The sequence below is a fragment of the Cherax quadricarinatus genome, unplaced genomic scaffold (assembly GCF_038502225.1).
Source record: "Cherax quadricarinatus isolate ZL_2023a unplaced genomic scaffold, ASM3850222v1 Contig1126, whole genome shotgun sequence".
NCBI classification, from domain to species: domain Eukaryota; kingdom Metazoa; phylum Arthropoda; class Malacostraca; order Decapoda; family Parastacidae; genus Cherax; species Cherax quadricarinatus.
Window position 1 is genome coordinate 1,805 of NW_027196152.1, and position 19,744 is coordinate 21,548.

Sequence of the window (19,744 nt, forward strand, 5' to 3'; positions counted from 1 at the left end):
TGCAATTGCATTAAGTTTTATAACCTGCATGAACTGTATCACTGTAGGCAACAAGAGCATTTCACCCCTCCATGGAAGATGTGTTCATTTAATATCACATACCTACAAGTCCCTCCCAAGAAGCTCATTGCTAGTAATCCCTTCCTTAAATCTCTTGTTAGAGCAACTGCTCAAGAAGAAATTTCTCACCTAGCTGGTAGTAACAAGTTATCACAAGTTATATACACTGATGGATCTAAACAGGAGTCTTCTGGCAGGGCTGCATCTGCTCTTGTTGCCACCTCCCTAGTTAAGAACGATAATAAATTTGTTGAGTTAGGCATAAGAATTAACAACTGGGCGTCTACACTGCAAACTGAATTGTTTGCAATCCTAATGGCGCTAAAGCTAACCTATGACACTGAGCTTGACTCTATCATCATTACTGATTCTATGTCATCATTGAAGGCTCTTGGCTCATATAATGACTCCAACAACATGCTCATTGGGGAAGCCAGGTATAGATACTCAAAAATTAGGGACAAAGGAATTAATGTACAATTGCTATGGATCCCATCACACATTGGATTACTCCTTCATGATAAAGTTGATATGTTAGCCAAGAAGAGTATCGAGAAGGAGAATGTAGAATATAACTTTGGTATAACTGTGTCTAGCATTAGGAATAATATTAGGAGAGAAGTAAATAATGAAAATGATTGTTATAGGAATGCAGTTAGAAGCCTGAGTAGATCTATAACCCACTATGATAACATGAACGTAGATAAGTATGTTTATGGAGCAACTTGCAATGTGAACAGACTGACTGATGTTGTAGTGGCCAGGCTTAGGCTTGGTTACAAGTACTTCTGGCAGTTTGGGAGACACACAGATGATGATCAAACTAAATGTAAATTATGTGATCAGGCATATGGTCACTCTCTTGAACACTATGTGCTTAATTGTCCACTTATTGAGGAATACAGAGACAGACAGTATAATAACCTATGTGACATGTCAAGATATCTTATTAATGAAAATAAGATACCAGATATACTAAGCAAATTTCCTAAATTTGCTTGTAACAGATAAGTGAACTATAGATATGTAGATATAAATCCATATGTATTCCTGTTAACCCTTTGGGGCCTAGTTCCTAGGCCTTTTGTGTATCCATATGCTCTCGCGCTACCGTCCACAGGATGGATATGGGGTGCACAATAAACTAGCCACTTCGGTGGCAAAATCTAAATCTAATCTTAACTTAATGTTATTATCACTGATTACATTACCATTCACAATACGATTTAACGTCTCATAATTATTATACACATTAGAGTCACTCCATTAAGATCTGAGACCGATGAGTGAGGATTAACTCACGGGTAATTTCCCCTGGACACATTCCATGGCGGCGCACCCGTCACCCACGGTCCTACTATTATCCACTTATTTTACCACTTTATCACGGTGGTCACGTAAATCTCGTTCCCTCACTCTTCACCAGGAACAATTACGACACTTCCTATTAGGAAGTGAGGCCTATATTAATCCTTAGGCCGCCGTGAAAGCCAATTTCTTGATCCCATGTTTCACAGCTTCCTCACTACATTCAAAACACTACCGCCACCTTGTGCCCCAGCTCGACCTATACCCCCCCACATCTGCGCAGGCGCAGCGGGAACCCAGTTGGTTCCATTCATACATTTTACAACATTACATTTTAGGACCTTCGGAAATTAAAAATTTCAACAAGAGCCCATTAGCATACACTTATTAGACACCTAAACTATGACCAGCCATTACGTGGAAACTGCCTGGTTGATCAGGCCCTGATAATGAGGCCTGGTCCACACCCTTTCCATGTAACATAATATGTAAGATTAGATTTAGATTTTGCCACCGAAGTGGCTAGTTTATTGTGCACCCCATCTCCATCCTGTGGACGGTAGCGCGAGAGCATATGGATACACGAAAGGCCTAGGAACTAGGCCCCAAAGGGTTAACAGGAATACATATGGATTTATATCTACATATCTATAGTTCACTTATCTGTTACAAGCAAATTTAGGAAATTTGCTTAGTATATCTGGTATCTTATTTTCATTAATAATAATAATATTAATAATAATAATAATAATAATAATAATAATAATAATAATAATAATAATAATAATATTATTATTATTATTATTATTATTATTATTATTATTATTATTATAATTATTATTATTATTATTATTATTATTATTATTATTATTATTATTATTATTATTATTATTATTATTATTATTATTATTATTATTATTATTATTTATAACCAATTTTTAAAAATGCAGAAAATACCATTAAAATGTGGACATTTATGTTAGGCTTGTAGTGTTGCCGGGTTGTAAACATGTCTACCAGCAGGAGCAAGAGAGAGGCTGAAAATGGTCGCTGTATCATCAACGTGGTGCAGCTGGAAGGCCTGGTGAGTGTCAATGACACAAGCTTTTGTATAGTTATAAGAGGAATATATATACGAGAGGATATATGAGAGAGTTGTGTGAGTAGTGGTGAGTCACGTTGCTGACTCCCGCGACAGATGGTCTTATTGTAATGGCATTTCTAATTTTTTTTTTTTTTTTTGGGGGGGGAGGTTGAAATGTATAAGGTATTTAAAAAAAAGGTCTGGACTGGGGAGGACTGCAGGCAGTGTGAGAATAATAGAAAAAATATACAGTTCTCGTGCATCGTATGGCCCCCTGTGGGTTTAGCGCTCCCCTCTCCCCATGAATGTAATAATAATAATAATAAATAATTACCAATCTTTTTTTATTTTATTCTCTTGCCCATGCTGCATCTCTTCATTTAACGGTAAATATATTTAGAAAAACATTTTTTTATGAGTCCTGAAAGTACTGACACAGTCAAGATAAGATTTTCTTCGGATTTTTAACCCCAGAGGGTTAGCCCCCCAAGATAACCCAGGGTAAGGAGGGTTAAGCACCCAGGATAACCCAAGAAAGTGCATCATAGAGGACTGTATCGTTTCCATTATGGGCCTTCACTCTTGTCCTCCAGGATGCCACCCACACCAGTCCACTAACACCCAAGTACCTACTTACTGCTAGGTGAACAGTGACTTAACACCCAGGTACCTACTTACTGCTAGGTGAACAGTGACTTAACACCCAGGTACCTACTTACTGCTAGGTGAACAGTGACTTAACACCCAGGTACCTACTTTCTTGCTAGGTGAACAGTGACTTAACACCCAGGTACCTACTTTCTTGCTAGGTGAGTGGGGACAGTAAGTGTAAGGGAACATGCCCAGTATTTCCACCCAGTCAGGGATCGAACCACGGTCACTGTGTGTGAAGCAACAGCGTTGTTTACTAGGCCCCGTCTGTATAAATTACTAAATGTATAAAGAAAATTTTTGTAAAAGAAACATATGGGAGGACCTGGCAGCTGTGATGAGGTTGGAAGCTGCAAAGTAGTGAAATATTGTCAGAAATAATTAATCTTGTCTGGAAATTTTGAAATTGATTTTCTATGCTTACCATGGTATTGTCTAAAATTGTACCAAACATCAGTGAAAATGACATCTGTGGTGATGCCCACATGTGTTACGTCTGCCCAAAATGCCCCGGGATGACAGTGGCTTTCTTTGTACAGTGGACCCCCGGTATTCAATGGCATCGGTATTCAATAAATCCGGTATTCAATGCATTTTAACGCAAAAATTTTGCCTCGGTATCCGATCGAAAACCCAGTATTCGATGCGATTCGTACGAGACGTGTCCACGTGTGGCCTGAACTGCCCCGTGCGTGCCAGTGTTTAAAAGCCAGCCAGTGTACATGCATCTAAGGATACATTCAGTACATTTCATATTATCACTGTTTTTGGTGCTTGTTTCTGCAAAATAAGTCACCATGGGCCCCAAGAAAGCTTCTAGTGCCAACCCTGTGGTAAAAAGGATGAGAATTAGTATGGAAATTAAGAAAAATATTGAAGGGTTTGGGGCTAACCCTGAGAAGCCTATGCCAATTGTGGAATCCATTGTGCCTACTTCAAAAATTAAGGAAATGTGTGCACAGTGGGTTGAACTGCAAACCTTCATGGATGAAAATCACCCTAAGACAGCTATTGCAAGCCGTGCTGGTGACTATTACAATGACAATGTTGTGGCCCATTTTAGACAAATCGTAAAGGAATGGGAGGTACAGAGCTCTATGGACAGATTTGTTGTGCGACAGAGGTCCAGTGACTCTCAAGCTGGTCCTAGTGGCATTAAAAGAAGAAGGGAAGTAACCCCGGAAAAGGACTTGCTACCTCAAGTCCTAATGGAAGGGGATTCCTCTTCTAAACACTAACACCATCCACACACTCCCCTCCTCCCATCCCATCAATCATCACCAGATCTTCATTAAAGGTAAGTGTCAGTTATTCTATTGTTATTATTCTATTGTTATTGGTGTTATTGTAATTATTCTATTGCATTAACTTAATATTTCATGTGGTAAAATAATTTTTTTTCATACTTTTGGGTGTCTTGCACGGACTAATTTGATTTCCATTATTTCTTATGGGGAAAATTAATTCGACTTTCGATATTTTCGACATTCGATGGCTCTCAGGAATCACACATAAAGTGGGAGTTGTCACAGTTGCTCTTAGCTGATGACACTGCTCTTGGGTGATTCTGAAGAGAAGTTGAAGAGGTTGGTGGATGAATTTGGTAGGGTATGTAAAAGAAGAAAATTGAAAGTGAATACAGGAAAGAGTAAGGTTATGAGGATAACAAAAAGATTAGGTGATGAAAGATTGGATATCAGTTTGGAGGGAGAGAGTATGGAGGAGGTGAATGTATTCAGATATTTGGGAGTGGACGTGTCGGCGGATGGGTCTATGAAAGATGAGGTGAATCATAGAATTGATGAGAGGAAAAGGGTGAGCGGTGCACTTAGGAGTCTGTGGAGACAAAGAACTTTGTCCTTGGAAGTTAGGAGGAGGTGTGGGATTACCAAAACTGTTGTCCAGAGGGCTGAAGAGGGGTTGTTGAGGTGGTTCGGACATGTAGAGAGAATGGAGCGAAACAGAATGACTTCAAGAGTGTATCAGTTTGTAGTGGAAGGAAGGCGGGGTAGGGGTCGGCCTAGGAAAGGTTGGAGGGAGGGGGTAAATGAGGTTTTGTGTGCGAGGGGCTTGGACTTCCAGCAGGCATGCGTGAGCGTGTTTGGTAGGAGTGAATGGAGACAAATGGTTTTTAATACTTGACGTGCTGTTGGAGTGTGAGCAAAGTAACATTTATGAAGGGGTTCAGGGAAACTGGCAGGCCGGACTTGAGTCCTGGAGATGGGAAGTACAGTGCCTGCACTCTGAAGGAGGGGTGTTAATGTTTCAGTTTAAAAACTGTAGTGTAAAGCACCCTTCTGGCAAGACAGTGATGGAGTGAATGATGGTGAAAGTTTTTCTTTTTTGGGCAACCCTGCCTTGGTGGGAATCGGCCAGTGTGTTAATAAAAATAAAAAAAAAATTGATTCGCTTTTCAATATTTTCGGTATTCGATGAGCTCTCAGGAACGGATTAATATCGAATACCGGGGGTCCACTGTACTTAACAAATCAAAATTGTAATTACACACTGTAACCTTTGCAAAGAAATAAAATCTTTATCTTTAGAGATTAAATACAGATATGTAGAACAATAAAAAAAGTTCCTCTCATTTTGTATTTTACAGGCATTGATGAAGATCATCAAGCATTGCCATGAAGAAGGTGCAGGCAACACAGAAGTGGCTCAAGGTGTGCTGCTGGGCCTGGTGGTTGATGAGAGACTGGAGATCACCAACTGCTTCCCATTCCCCCGCCATGCTGACGATGTCGATGAAGGTAAATACATGAAGATTTTTAAATAAGTAGGTTTATTTAGGTGCAGGTACACAAATACATTTACACAAATTATAATACATAGTAACATATGTGTAAATTATCTAGGATAACCCCCCCCAACAAAGTCAAAGCAAGATTACCATAAAAAAAATTGCTCTTACTTATTACAAATGACATGGGGTATCAGACTGCACAGAGGAGACAAATTTTGCACAAATTTAAATGTACAGTGGAACCCCGGATTTCATACTTAATCCATTCCAGAAGGTCGTTCTAAATTTGAAAAGTGCGAAAACCGAAGTAACATTTCCCATAAGAAATAATGTAAATACAACTAATCCGTTCCAGACACCCAAAAATATTCACAAAAAATTCATTTTTTAAAGAATAACTATAGTTTTACTTACAGAAAACAATGATAAATAAATATAAACATTACATACCTTTATTGAAGACACTTGTTGGCATATTGAAGAAGGCGAGGATGGGAGAGGGAGTTAAGGTTATTGTTTGGAAGGGGAATCCCCCTCCATAAGAACTTCAGGTATCAAAGCCCTCTCTAGGGTTACTTCCCTTCCTTGTCTTTTACTGGCACTAGGACCAGCTTGAGAGTCACTGGACCCCTGTCGCACAAAAAAACTGTCCAGAGAGATCTGTTAAACGCATGCCACTTTCATATTTTTCTACAATCTCTTTCTTTAATTCTATCGTGTTTCTTTGGGCCCATGGTGGCTTATTTCACAATCACAATAAATAAGCACGAAAATGCACGATGAATGCTCACTCAACCAGTGACAGAGCCAGACTGAAGCAGCGTCCTGATGGGTGGATGAGTCTGATATGTGCAATTCCCGGGTCAAGGTCCAAAATTCGAAGCAAAATTTCGCACGAAAAGTGTCTGAAATCCGAAAAGTCCGATATCTGGTGCATGCGAAATCCGGGGTTCCACTGTAAATGGGCAAAGGAATCCCAGTGACATAATTTTGTAAGTACTGTATTAAATTTTATGCATGTAGGCAGTGCAAGTCTTAATTATGCCTCTGTAAGGAGCAAGATGATTGTCAGAGCAAAGGGTTGAACACTGCAGCAGGCCTACTGGCCCATGCGAGGCAGGTCCAAGTCTCCTACCGGCTTAAGCCAATGCCCCAACCTAGTCAGGTCAGGTCACATTCACTTAAGGAAGGAGCACGGCATCTGACCTAGTAGCACAAGCTAGTCAGGTCCAACTCACACCCACCAATGTATTTATCTAACCTATTTTTAAAACTACACAACGTTTTAGCCTCTATAACTGTACTCGAGAGTTTGTTCCACTCATCCACAACTCTATTACCAAACCAGTGCTTTCCTATATCCTTCCTGAATCTGAATTTTTCCAACTTAAAACCATTGCTGCGAGTCCTGTCTAGGCTAGATATTTTCAGCACGCTATTTACATCCCCTTTATTTATTCCTGTTTTCCATTTATACACCTCAATCATATCCCCCCTAATTCTACGCCTTTCTAGAGAGTGCAGATTCAGGGCCCTCAGTCTATCCTCATAGGGAAGATTTCTGATACATGGGATCAACTTTGTCATCCTCCTTTGTACGTTTTCCAGAGCATTTATATCCATTCTGTAATACGGTGACCAAAACTGTGCAGCATAATCTAAATGAGGCCTAACCAAGGATATATAGAGTTGAAGAACAACCTGAGGACTCCTATTATTTATGCTTCTTGATATGAAGCCAAGGATTCTGTTAGCTTTATTGCGAACACTTATGCACTGTTGTCTTGGTTTCAGATTACTGCTAACCAGAACTCCTAAATCTTTTTCGCAATCAGTAATATTAAGATCTACATTATTTAGTTTATATGTGGCATGGTTATTTTCCTGTCCAACATTTAGAACTTTGCATTTGTCTATATTAAACTGCATCTGCCACTTCTCCGACCACTGCATCAGTCTATTCAAATCTTCCTGGAGTGCTCTAATGTCCTCGTCAGAATGAATTCGACGGCCTATTTTGGTGTCATCGGCAAACTTGCTTATGTCGCTCTTTATGCCCTCATCTATGTCGTTTATGTAGATTGTGAACAACAGGGGGCCCAACACTGACCCCTGTGGAACACCGCTCGTGACGCTTCCCCACTCTGATTTCTCCCCATTTATGCAAACTCTCTGCTGCCTATTTGTCAACCATGCCTCTATCCAGGAAAAAATTTCTCCTCCTATTCCATGTGCCTTAATTTTCCTCAATAGTCTCTGATGTGGGACCCTGTCAAAAGCCTTACTGAAGTCCATATACACAATATCATATTCATTACCATGATCTACCTCCTCAAATACCTTAGTGAAAAAAGTTAATAAATTCGTAAGGCAGGAACGCCCCTTTGTAAAACCATGCTGAGATTCGTTGATTAATTTATGCTTTTCAAGGTGGCTACGAACTGCCTCGGCAATTATTGATTCCATAAATTTTCCCACTATGGAGGTTAGGCTTATTGGTCTATAGTTCGAAGCTAAGGACCTGTCACCTGCTTTGAAAATAGGTATCACATTTGCCATTTTCCACTTATCTGGCACCATGCCAGTTTGTAGTGATATGTTGAAAAGATTAGCCAAAGGTTTGCTAAGCTCCTCTTTACATTCCTTTAGAACCCTTGCATACAGTTCATCAGGGCCTGGGGATTTGTTAGGTTTTAATTTATCTATTTGCCTAAGGACCATGTCACTTGTGACCCTAATCGTGCATAGTTTATTATCGTCCTGTTCTACATAATTTATTATTTCTGGAATATCGCTAGTATCTTCCTGTGTAAAAACTGAGAGGAAGTATGTGTTAAAAATTCTACACATTTCCTTATCACTGTCCGTGAGCTGACCCGAGTAACTTTTGAGTGGGCCTATCTTGTCCCTGATCTTACTTCTGTATACCTGAAAGAATCCTTTTGGGTTAGTCTTCGATTCTCTTGCAACTTTAACCTCATAATCTCTTTTTGCTTTTCTTATTCCCTTTTTTATTTCTCTCTTTAACTGAATATATTGATTTCTTAATTGCCCCTCTCCTCTTTTGATTTGCCTATATATGCCTCTCTTTTGACCAATGAGATGTTTTAATCTATTGTTCATCCATTTAGGATCATTTTTGTTTGATCTGATTTCCCTATTTGGAACATAAGTTGTCTGAGCAGCTAGAACTATGCCCTGGAAAACGTCATATCGGCAATCATCACCACCTACCTGACCCATAGTCAGGTCATTCCAGTTCAGCCCACCCAAGTAATTTTTCAGTCCTATGAAATCAGCCAAGCGGAAGTCAGGGACAGAGACTTGATTGCCATTATTAGGGGAATTCCATGATATATTAAAACTGAGTGATTTGTGATCACTTTCCCCAAGCTCATCATTAACCTCAAGATTATTAATTAGTGTTTCCCTGCTGGCAAGAACCAAGTCAAGCAGGTTATTTCCTCTAGTTGGTTCTGTCACAAACTGTTTTAAAAAACAATCCTGAATCGTATCAAGAAAGTCACTTGACTCTAAATTTCCTGTCAAATTGCTCCAGTCAATCTGTCTATAGTTGAAATCTCCCATTAGCACAACATTTTCGTATGTAGATGCCTTACGAATTTCGTCCCATAGAAGTTTACTGCACTCCCTATCAAGATTTGGGGCCCTGTAAATCACACCCAAAATTAGTTTTTCACGGCCCTCGAGAAGCTGTAACCAAACAGATTCAGTGGCTGATGCTTCTAATTTTATATCTTGTCTAACACAACAATTTAAATTGTCTCTGACATACATCGCTACTCCACCACCCTTCCTGTTGACCCTGTCAGTGTGGAATAATTTATAGCCTTGTATGTGACATTCAGAAGGCATCTCTCTATCTTTCAGATTGAGCCAGGTCTCTGTTATAGCAATAATATCTATGTTTCCTGCACTTGCAATTAATCTTAGCTCATCTATCTTATTTCTTACACTCCTGCTATTAGTATAGTAAACCTTAAGGGAGCTAGTCCCTTGCTGCCCTCTGCTGTCTCCCTTTGTTTGCTGACCTGATCTATTGTCTTTATTTATAACTTCATGATGAATGTCTTTTATACATTTACTGTTTTCAACCCTAGTGTTGCAACCTGCCTGTTTCCCACACACACCCATACCTCTATCTTCTATCAGTTTAAAATCCTAGGCATTTCAGCAATGGCCCTCTCGATCGAGTTTGCAAGTGCTACCACCCCTGCCCCAGAGAGATGTACCCCATCCCTTGCATACATATCATGTTTGCCATAAAAGTTGTCCCAGTTGTCAATGAATGGGATTGCAAGTTCCTTGCAGTATCTGTCTAGCCAGCAATTTACACCAATTGCCCTAGACAACCATTCATTGCCCACTCCCCTTCTAGGCAAGATGCTACATATGATTGGGACCCCTCCCTTAGACTTAATTAAATCTATAGCTGACCTGTACTTATCTAGCAGCTCTTCTCTCCTACTCTTCCCAATATCATTTCCACCAGCACTGAGACAAATAGGCTTGTTCCCATTACCTGACATGATATTATCCAACCTGTTGACTATGTCACTAACACCAGCTCCAGGTAAGCACACTATCTCATACCTTCTTATTCCTATTACAGAAAGCACGGTCCATATATCTTACCTGTGAGTCACCAACCACAAGGATTTGCTTACCTCTATTTGCAGGGGAAGTAGTACCTTTACCTCCACTGGCCACTGAAGTATACTCATCCTGAAGAACAGAGAAGCGATTTCCTACCTTCAAATCTTATCTCTTAACTTTCCTTATTTTGATGCTCTTCCCATTACTGGGAATCACTTGCCACTTGTAGCAGGTGCTGGACTGCACCTCACTGCTGGTAGCCATTACTACCTTCCCACCTACAGTCTCCTCGCAGCGAGTGACAGACTGTACCTCGCTGCTGGTAACCTCATTCCCCTCCACCATTCCAGCCACCTCACACTTACTCCCAAACCCATTGAGGTGAACCTTCAGCCTCCTAATTTCCTGGAGAAGCAAGACTTCCTCCTTCAACTCTCCAACCTCAAATTTTAAAACACCTCAAAAGCAAGCCATGCATTGTAACCATCCACACTAATCCCACATTATCACTGCTTTTGCAGAGGTGCTCAGAATACAACAGCTTAGAAGCATATACGTATAAAGATACACAACATATCCCTCCAAACTGCCAATATCCCAAACCCCTCCTTTAACCCTTTGACTGTCGCAACCCCCAATCCTGAGGTGTCTCCTGGTGTCGCAAAATTTAAAAAAAAATTGTTTTTTCTTATGAAATGATAGAGAATCTTTTCCCGATTGTAATGACACCAAAAAAATGAAATTTAATGGAAAACTGACGGAATTATGCTCTCGCGAAGTTAGCGACCTCGGCACTGTTTACAAATCGGCGATTTCGCCCACTTTGAGCCCTATTTTCGGCTAATTTCATTGTTCCAGTCACCCAACTTCATAGCTATTTCTTTAGAACTCCATTTTTTCTATCGAACTCCATTTTTTCTATCGATTGAGTACAAGAAACTGCCCATTTACCGATTTCAACTACCTAATAATGTGGTCAGAAATTTGCAATTTGGCCAAATAGATGGGGTTGTAAGAGAAGTAAATGCGAGGGTCTTGGCAAGAGGCGTGGAGTTAAAAGATAAAGAATCACACAAAGTGGGAGTTGTCACAGTTGCTCTTTGCTGATGACACTGTGCTCTTGGGAGATTCTGAAGAGAAGTTGCAGAGATTGGTGGATGAATTTGGTAGGGTGTGCAAAAGAAGAAAATTAAAGGTGAATACAGGAAAGAGTAAGGTTATGAGGATAACAAAAAGATTAGGTGATGAAAGATTGGATATCAGATTGGAGGGAGAGAGTATGGAGGAGGTGAACGTATTCAGATATTTGGGAGTGGACGTGTCAGCGGATGGGTCTATGAAAGATGAGGTGAATCATAGAATTGATGAGGGAAAAAGAGTGAGTGGTGCACTTAGGAGTCTGTGGAGACAAAGAACTTTGTCCTTGGAGGCAAAGAGGGGAATGTATGAGAGTATAGTTTTACCAACGCTCTTATATGGGTGTGAAGCGTGGGTGATGAATGTTGCAGCGAGGAGAAGGCTGGAGGCAGTGGAGATGTCATGTCTGAGGGCAATGTGTGGTGTGAATATAATGCAGAGAATTCGTAGTTTGGAAGTTAGGAGGAGGTGCGGGATTACCAAAACTGTTGTCCAGAGGGCTGAGGAAGGGTTGTTGAGGTGGTTCGGACATGTAGAGAGAATGGAGCGAAACAGAATGACTTCAAGAGTGTATCAGTCTGTAGTGGAAGGAAGGCGGGGTAGGGGTCGGCCTAGGAAAGGTTTATATATATATATATATATATATATATATATATATATATATATATATATTATATATATATATATATATATATATATATATATATATATATATATATATATATATATATATATATATATATATATATATATATATATATATATATATATATATATATATATATATATATATATATATATATATATATATATATATATATATATATATATATATATATATATATATATATATATATATATATATATATATATATATATATATATATATATATATATATATATATATATATATATATATATATATATATAATATATATAATATATATATATAATATATATATATATATATATATATATATATATAAATATATATATATATATATATATATATATATATATATATATACAGTGGACCCCCGCATAACGATGGCATCGCATAGCGATTTTTCCGCATAACGATTACTTTTATCGCAAAATTTTTGCCGCGCATACCGATTAAAAACCCGCATACCGATTTTCGTCCGAGACGCGTCCAATGTGCCCTCAGCCAGCCTCACATGTGCCGCTCCGTCCCATTGTTTACCAGCCAGCCTCCGCGGTAACATCCAAGCATACACTCGGAATATTTCGTATTATTACAGTATTTTCGGTGCTGTTTCTGGAAAATAAGTGACCATGGGCCCCAAGAAAGCTTCTAGTGCCAACCCTACACCTCAAAGGGTAAGAATTACTATAGAGATGAAGAAAGAGATAATTGATAAGTATGAAAGTGGAGTGCGTATAGCCGACCTAGTCAAGCTGTACAAGAAACCCCAATCAACCATCGCTACTATTGTGGGCACCAGAAAGACAATCAAGGAAGCTGTTCTTGCCAAAGGTTCAACTGTGTTTTCGAAACAAAGATCGCAATTGATGGAAGATGTTGAGAGACTCTTATTGGTGTGGATAAATGAAAAACAGATAGCAGGAGATAGCGTCTCTCAAGCGATCATATGTGAAAAGGCTAGGAAGTTGCATGAGGATTTAATTAAAAAAATGCCTGCAACTAGTGATGATGTGAGTGAATTTAAGGCCAGCAAAGGTTGGTTTGAGAGATTTAAGAAGCGTAGTGGCATCCATAGTGTGATAAGGCATGGTGAGGCTGCCAGTTCGGACCACAAAGCGGCTGAAAAATATGTGCAGGAATTCAAGGAGTACATAGAAACTGAAGGACTGAAACCTGAACAAGTGTTTAATTGTGATGAAACAGGCCTGTTCTGGAAGAAAATGCCAAGCAGGACCTACATTACTCAGGAGGAAAAGGCACTCCCAGGACATAAGCCTATGAAAGACAGGCTTACTTTGTTGATGTGTGCCAATGCTACTGGTGATTGCAAAGTGAAGCCTTTATTAGTGTATCACTCTGAAACTCCCAGAGCGTTCAGGCAAAAGAATGTCCTCAAGGATAATTTGTGTGTGCTGTGGAGGGCAAACAGTAAGGCATGGGTCACTAGGGAATTTTTCTATAACTGGTTACACCATGCATTTGCCCCCAATGTGAAAAATTACCTAACTGAAAAGAAATTAGAACTTAAGTGCCTCCTGGTGTTAGACAATGCCCCTGGTCATCCTACAGACGTGGCAGAGCGACTTTATGGGGACATGAGCTTCATTAAGGTGAAGTTTTTGCCTCCTAATACCACTCCTCTCCTGCAGCCCATGGACCAGCAGGTTATTTCCAACTTCAAGAAACTGTACACAAAAGCTCTGTTTGAAAGGTGCTTTGTAATGACCTCAGAAACTCAACTGACTCTAAGAGAGTTTTGGAGAGATCACTTTAATATCCTCAATTGTGTAAACCTTATAGGTAAGGCTTGGGAGGAAGTGACAAAGAGGACCTTGAACTCTGCTTGGAAGAAACTGTGGCCAGAATGTGTAGACAAAAGGGATTTTGAAGGGTTTGAGGCTAACCCTGAGAATCCTGTGCCAGTTGAGGAATCCATTGTGGCATTGGGAAAGTCCTTGGGGTTGGAGGTTAGTGGGGAGGATGTGGAAGAGTTGGTGGAGGAGGACAATGAAGAACTAACCACTGATGAGCTGCTAGATCAACTTCAAGAGCAAGAGGCCAGACCTGAGGAAACTGGTTCAGAGGAGGGGAGAGAGAAATTGAAGAAGTTGCCTACTTCAAAGATTAAGGAAATCTGTGCTAAGTGGCTTGAAGTGCAAACCTTCATGGATGAAAATCACCCTCACACAGCTATTGCAAGCCGTGCTGGTGATTATTACACTGACAATGTTGTGAAACACTTTAGGCAAGTCATAAAGGAACGAGAGGTACAGGCCACTATGGACAGATATCTTGTGCGAAAGAAGTCCAGTGACTCTGAAGCTGGCCCTAGTGGCATTAAAAGAAGAAGGGAAGTAACCCCAGAAAAGGACTTACTACCTCAAGTCCTAATGGAAGGGGATTCCCCTTCTAAACACTAACACACTCTCTCCCCTCCTCCCATCCCATCAATCATCACCAGATCTTCAATAAAAGTAAGTGTCATTTAATTGTGCATGCCTTTTTCAGTTTGTGTGTATTAAAATTAACATTTCATGTGGTAAAAAAAATTTTTTTTCATACTTTTGGGCGTCTTGCACGGATTAATTTTATTTCCATTATTTCTTATGGGGAAAATTCATTCGCATAACGATTATTTCGCATAACGATGAGCCCTCTTGCACGGATTAAAATCGTTAACCGGGGGTCCACTGTATATATATATATATATATATATATATATATATATATATCTCTATATATATATATATATATATATATATATATATATATATATATATATATATATATATATATATATATATATATATAGCTCTATAGATATATATAGATCTATATATATATATATAGATCTATATATATATATAGATATATATATATATATATAGAGAGTTCCGGAGTTTAACGCCCCCGCGGCCCGGTCTGGGACCAGGCCTCCTGGTGGATCAGAGCCTGATCAACCAGGCTGTTACTGCTGGCTGCACGCAATCCAACGTACGAGCCACAGCCCGGCTGGTCAGGTACCGACTTTAGGTGCTTGTCCAGTGCCAGCTTGAAGACTGCCAGGGGTCTATTGGTAATCCCCCTTATGTATGCTGGGAGGCAGTTGAACAGTCTCGGGCCCCTGACACTTATTGTATTGTCTCTTAACGTGCTAGTGACACCCCTGCTTTTCATTGGGGGGATGTTGCATCGTCTGCCAAGTCTTTTGCTTTCGTTGTGAGTGATTTTCGTGTGCAAGTTCGGTACTAGTCCCTCTAGGATTTTCCAGGTGTATATAATCATGTATCTCTCCCGCCTGCATTCCAGGGAATACAGGTTCAGGAACTTCAAGCGCTCCCAGTAATTGAGGTGTTTTATCTCCGTTATGCGCGCCGTGAAGGTTCTCTGTACATTTTCTAGGTCAGCAATTTCACCTGCCTTGAAAGGTGCTGTTAGTGTGCAGCAATATTCCAGCCTAGATAGAACAAGTGACCTGAAGAGTGTCATCATGGGCTTGGCATCCCTAGTTTTGAAGGTTCTCATTATCCATCCTGTCATTTTTCTAGCAGATGCGATTGATACAATGTTATGGTCCTTGAAGGTGAGATCCTCCGACATGATCACTCCCAGGTCTTTGACGTTGGTTTTTCGCTCTATTTTGTGGCTGGAATTTGTTTTGTACTCTGATGAAGTTTTAATTTCCTCGTGTTTACCATATCTGAGTAATTGAAATTTCTCATCGTTGAACTTCATATTGTTTTCTGCAGCCCACTGAAAGATTTGGTTGATGTCCGCCTGGAGCCTTGCAGTGTCTGCAATGGAAGACACTGTCATGCAGATTCGGGTGTCATCTGCAAAGGAAGACACGGTGCTGTGGCTGACATCCTTGTCTATGTCAGATATGAGGATGAGGAACAAGATGGGAGCGAGTACTGTGCCTTGTGGAACAGAGCTTTTCACTGTAGCTGCCTCGGACTTTACTCTGTTGACGACTACTCTCTGTGTTCTGTTTGTGAGGAAATTATAGATCCATCTACCAACTTTTCCTGTTATTCCTTTAGCACGCATTTTGTGCGCTATTACGCCATGGTCACACTTGTCGAAGGCTTTTGCAAAGTCTGTATATATTACATCTGCATTCTTTTTGTCTTCTAGTGCATTCTAGGACCTTGTCGTAGTGATCCAATAGTTGAGACAGACAGGAGCGACCTGCTCTAAACCCATGTTGCCCTGGGTTGTGTAACTGATGGGTTTCTAGATGGGTGGCGATCTTGCTTCTTAGGACCCTTTCAAAGATTTTTATGATATGGGATGTTAGTGCTATCGGTCTGTAGTTCTTTGCTATTGCTTTACTGCCCCCTTTGTGGAGTGGGGCTATGTCTGTTGTTTTTAGTAACTGTGGGACGACCCCCGTGTCCATGCTCCCTCTCCATAGGATGGTAAAAGCACGTGATAGGGGCTTCTTGCAGTTCTTGATGAACACGGAGTTCCATGAGTCTGGCCCTGGGGCAGAGTGCATGGGCATGTCATTTATCGCCTGTTCGAAGTCATTTGGCGTCAGGATAACATCGGATAGGCTTGTGTTAACCAAATTCTGTGGCTCTCTCATAAAAAATTCATTTTGATCTTCGACTCTCAGTCTGGTTAGCGGCTTGCTAAAAACTGAGTCATATTGGGACTTGAGTAGCTCACTCATTTCCTTGCTGTCATCTGTGTAGGACCCATCTTGTTTAAGTAGGGGCCCAATACTGGATGTTGTTCTCGACTTTGATTTGGCATAAGAAAAGAAATACTTTGGGTTTCTTTCGATTTCATTTATGGCTTTTAGTTCTTCCCGCGATTCCTGACTCCTATAAGATTCCTTTAGCTTAAGTTCGATGTTTGCTATTTCTCTGACCAGTGTCTCCCTACGCATTTCAGATATATTGGCCTCTTTTAGCCGCTCTGTTATTCTTTTCCGTCGCCTGTAAAGGGAGCGCCTGTCTCTTTCTATTTTACATCTACTCCTCCTTTTTCTTAAAGGAATAAGCCTTGAGCATACATCGAGTGGCACAGAGTTAATCTGTTCTAGGCATAAGTTTAGGTTTGTGTTGCTTAGTCTATCTTCCCAGCTTATATCATTTAGGACTTGGTTTACTATGTCCCACTTTATGTTCTTGTTATTGAAGTTGAATTTGGTGAAGGCTCCCTCGTGACTGATCTCATTTTGTCAGTCTGGGGCTCCGCGCATACATGTCTGAACCTCAATTATGTTGTGATCCGAGAATATTGTTTTTGATATGGTGACATTTCATATCAGATCATCATTGTTAGTGAAGATGAGGTCCAGTGTATTCTCCAGTCTAGTAGGCTCTATTATTTGTTGGTTTAAGTTGAATTTTGTGCAGAGATTTAAAAGCTCGTGTGTGTGTGGCTTATACATATTATCAGCATTCAGCGTGAAAATATCAAGATGATGGAAAAAGAGTTTTATGTACCACTTATAACTCTTGCAAATGCAATCAGCAAACCCAATCTGCATGTCACATTTGCCCACTAAGTGCATATTGAGGTTGTAGTCCATCACAGCTGCAGGTTTTAGAATGGGTTCATTGATCTCTCTACTCTGCCTGCCAGTGTCTACCATTTCATGTCAGTGAACTGATGTCAACAGTGTGACATCACATTTATCATGCCACCGAAATGCCATGATGTCATTGGCAGCAAATGCCTGCACCTCACCTCTGTCTGTGCCACACACGTCTGTCATGTTCACTCACAAGAAATCACTGAGTAAGGGGTTTGTGTACCAGTTATCAGTATATAATATATGCCCCTTACCAAGATATGGTTCCATCATTGTTCTAACCACATCACCAGAGATACCCAATAACTTTCTGATATCTCTCAATGTATTACTGCCAGTAATACATATACAGGTCTCCCTCAACATTCACGTTTTCAACTTTCACGGGCTTCACACATTCGCGAATTCCCAACCGCCAAATTCCCAGCCACCAAATTCCCAGCCGCCAAATCATATTTAAGTTTCCCGCCACCTGCGAGTCCCTACTACCCTCCCTCCGACCCCCGCAACTGGCAGCCAGCCCTCCCACCACTCAGTGTGGTGAGTGTTTTGTTTGTTCATTATTTGCTATTAAACTACAGTATAAATAATGTAAACCCATTCATGACTGCATATTGGAATGGCTATTAGGAAAGGTATTAGACGGTGACATCATGTGTTTACTCTTGAACACTGCAAAGAATTAAACATTTCTGCTACAGCTAATAATAACAATAGTAGTAATAATAATAATAATAATAATAAATATGATATAATTGAAGAAGGAAATTGTACAAAAATACGAGGGAGTGGTTGACACATCGTCAGTGTGACTTTGTTTATGCTGGAGTGAACATTAGTCTCCCTGCTCTTCCAAACATTTCACAATAATTCATTGTGTTTGGTGCTTGTAGATTGAGTGTGACTGGAGTGGTAGAGGCAGTGATTGAGGCAATGGTATTTAATACACGTTAATAATAATACATGTTATTAATAATATGTACTATTATTATTTATAACATATATGTTATTAAATACATACATGTTAATAATAATACATGTTATTAATAATAACATGTACTATTATTATTTATAACATATATGTTATTAAATACCACTGCCTCAACTGCTGAATTATTGTGAAATGTTTGGAAGAGCAGGGAGACTAATGTTCACTCCAGCATAAACAAAGTCACACTGACGATGTGTCAACCACTCCCTCGTATTTTTGTACAATTTCCTTCTTCAATTATATCGTATTTATTATTATTATTATTATTATTATTATTATTATTATTATTATTATTATTATTGGGTAACTATTATTATTATTCAGGGAAACCGGTTACATATAGTTGACTTGAGTCCTGGAAATAGTACAATGCCTGCACTTTAAAGGAGGGGTTTGGGATATTGGCAGTTTGGAGGGATATATTGTGTATCTTTATATGTGTATCTAGACTATTATTCTTACTATTGTTATTATTATTACATTATTATCATTTATTATTATTACTATTGTTATTATTAGCAATAGCAGAAATGTTCGATTCTTTGCTGTGTTCAAGAGTAAACACATGATGTCACCGTCTAATACCTTTCCTAATAGCCATTCCAATATGCAGTCATGAATGGGTTTACATTATTTATTCTGTAGTTTAATAGCAAATAATGAACAAACAAAACACTCACCACACTGAGTGGTGGGAGGGCTGGCTGCCAGTTGCGGGGGTCGGAGGGAGGGTAGTAGGGACTCGCAGTGGTGGAGGCAGTGGTGGAGTCTGTGGTATTTAATAACATACATGTTATTAACATACATGTTATTAAATAACATACGTTATTAAAGCATAACATGTATATATTTAGTACAATTTACGACGTTTTCATGTATTTTATGATTATTCATGGTTCAACAAGTTAAGGAAGCAGTATTGTAATATATTT

The 19,744-nt window shown here is 39.6% G+C and overlaps 1 protein-coding gene across 1 annotated transcript in view; it reads left to right on the plus strand.

Moving 5' to 3' along the window:
• Positions 1-2,317: 2,317 nt before the first annotated feature.
• Positions 2,318-19,744, plus strand: part of eIF3h (eukaryotic translation initiation factor 3 subunit h) — a 29,873-nt gene continuing 12,446 nt past the window's right edge. The window contains exons 1-3 of the mRNA XM_070080862.1: positions 2,318-2,452; positions 5,709-5,859; positions 10,486-10,510. Of these exons, the coding sequence (XP_069936963.1) occupies positions 2,378-2,452; positions 5,709-5,859; positions 10,486-10,510 (251 nt within the window). The 5' untranslated portion in view covers positions 2,318-2,377. The remainder of the gene's footprint in view (positions 2,453-5,708; positions 5,860-10,485; positions 10,511-19,744) is intronic.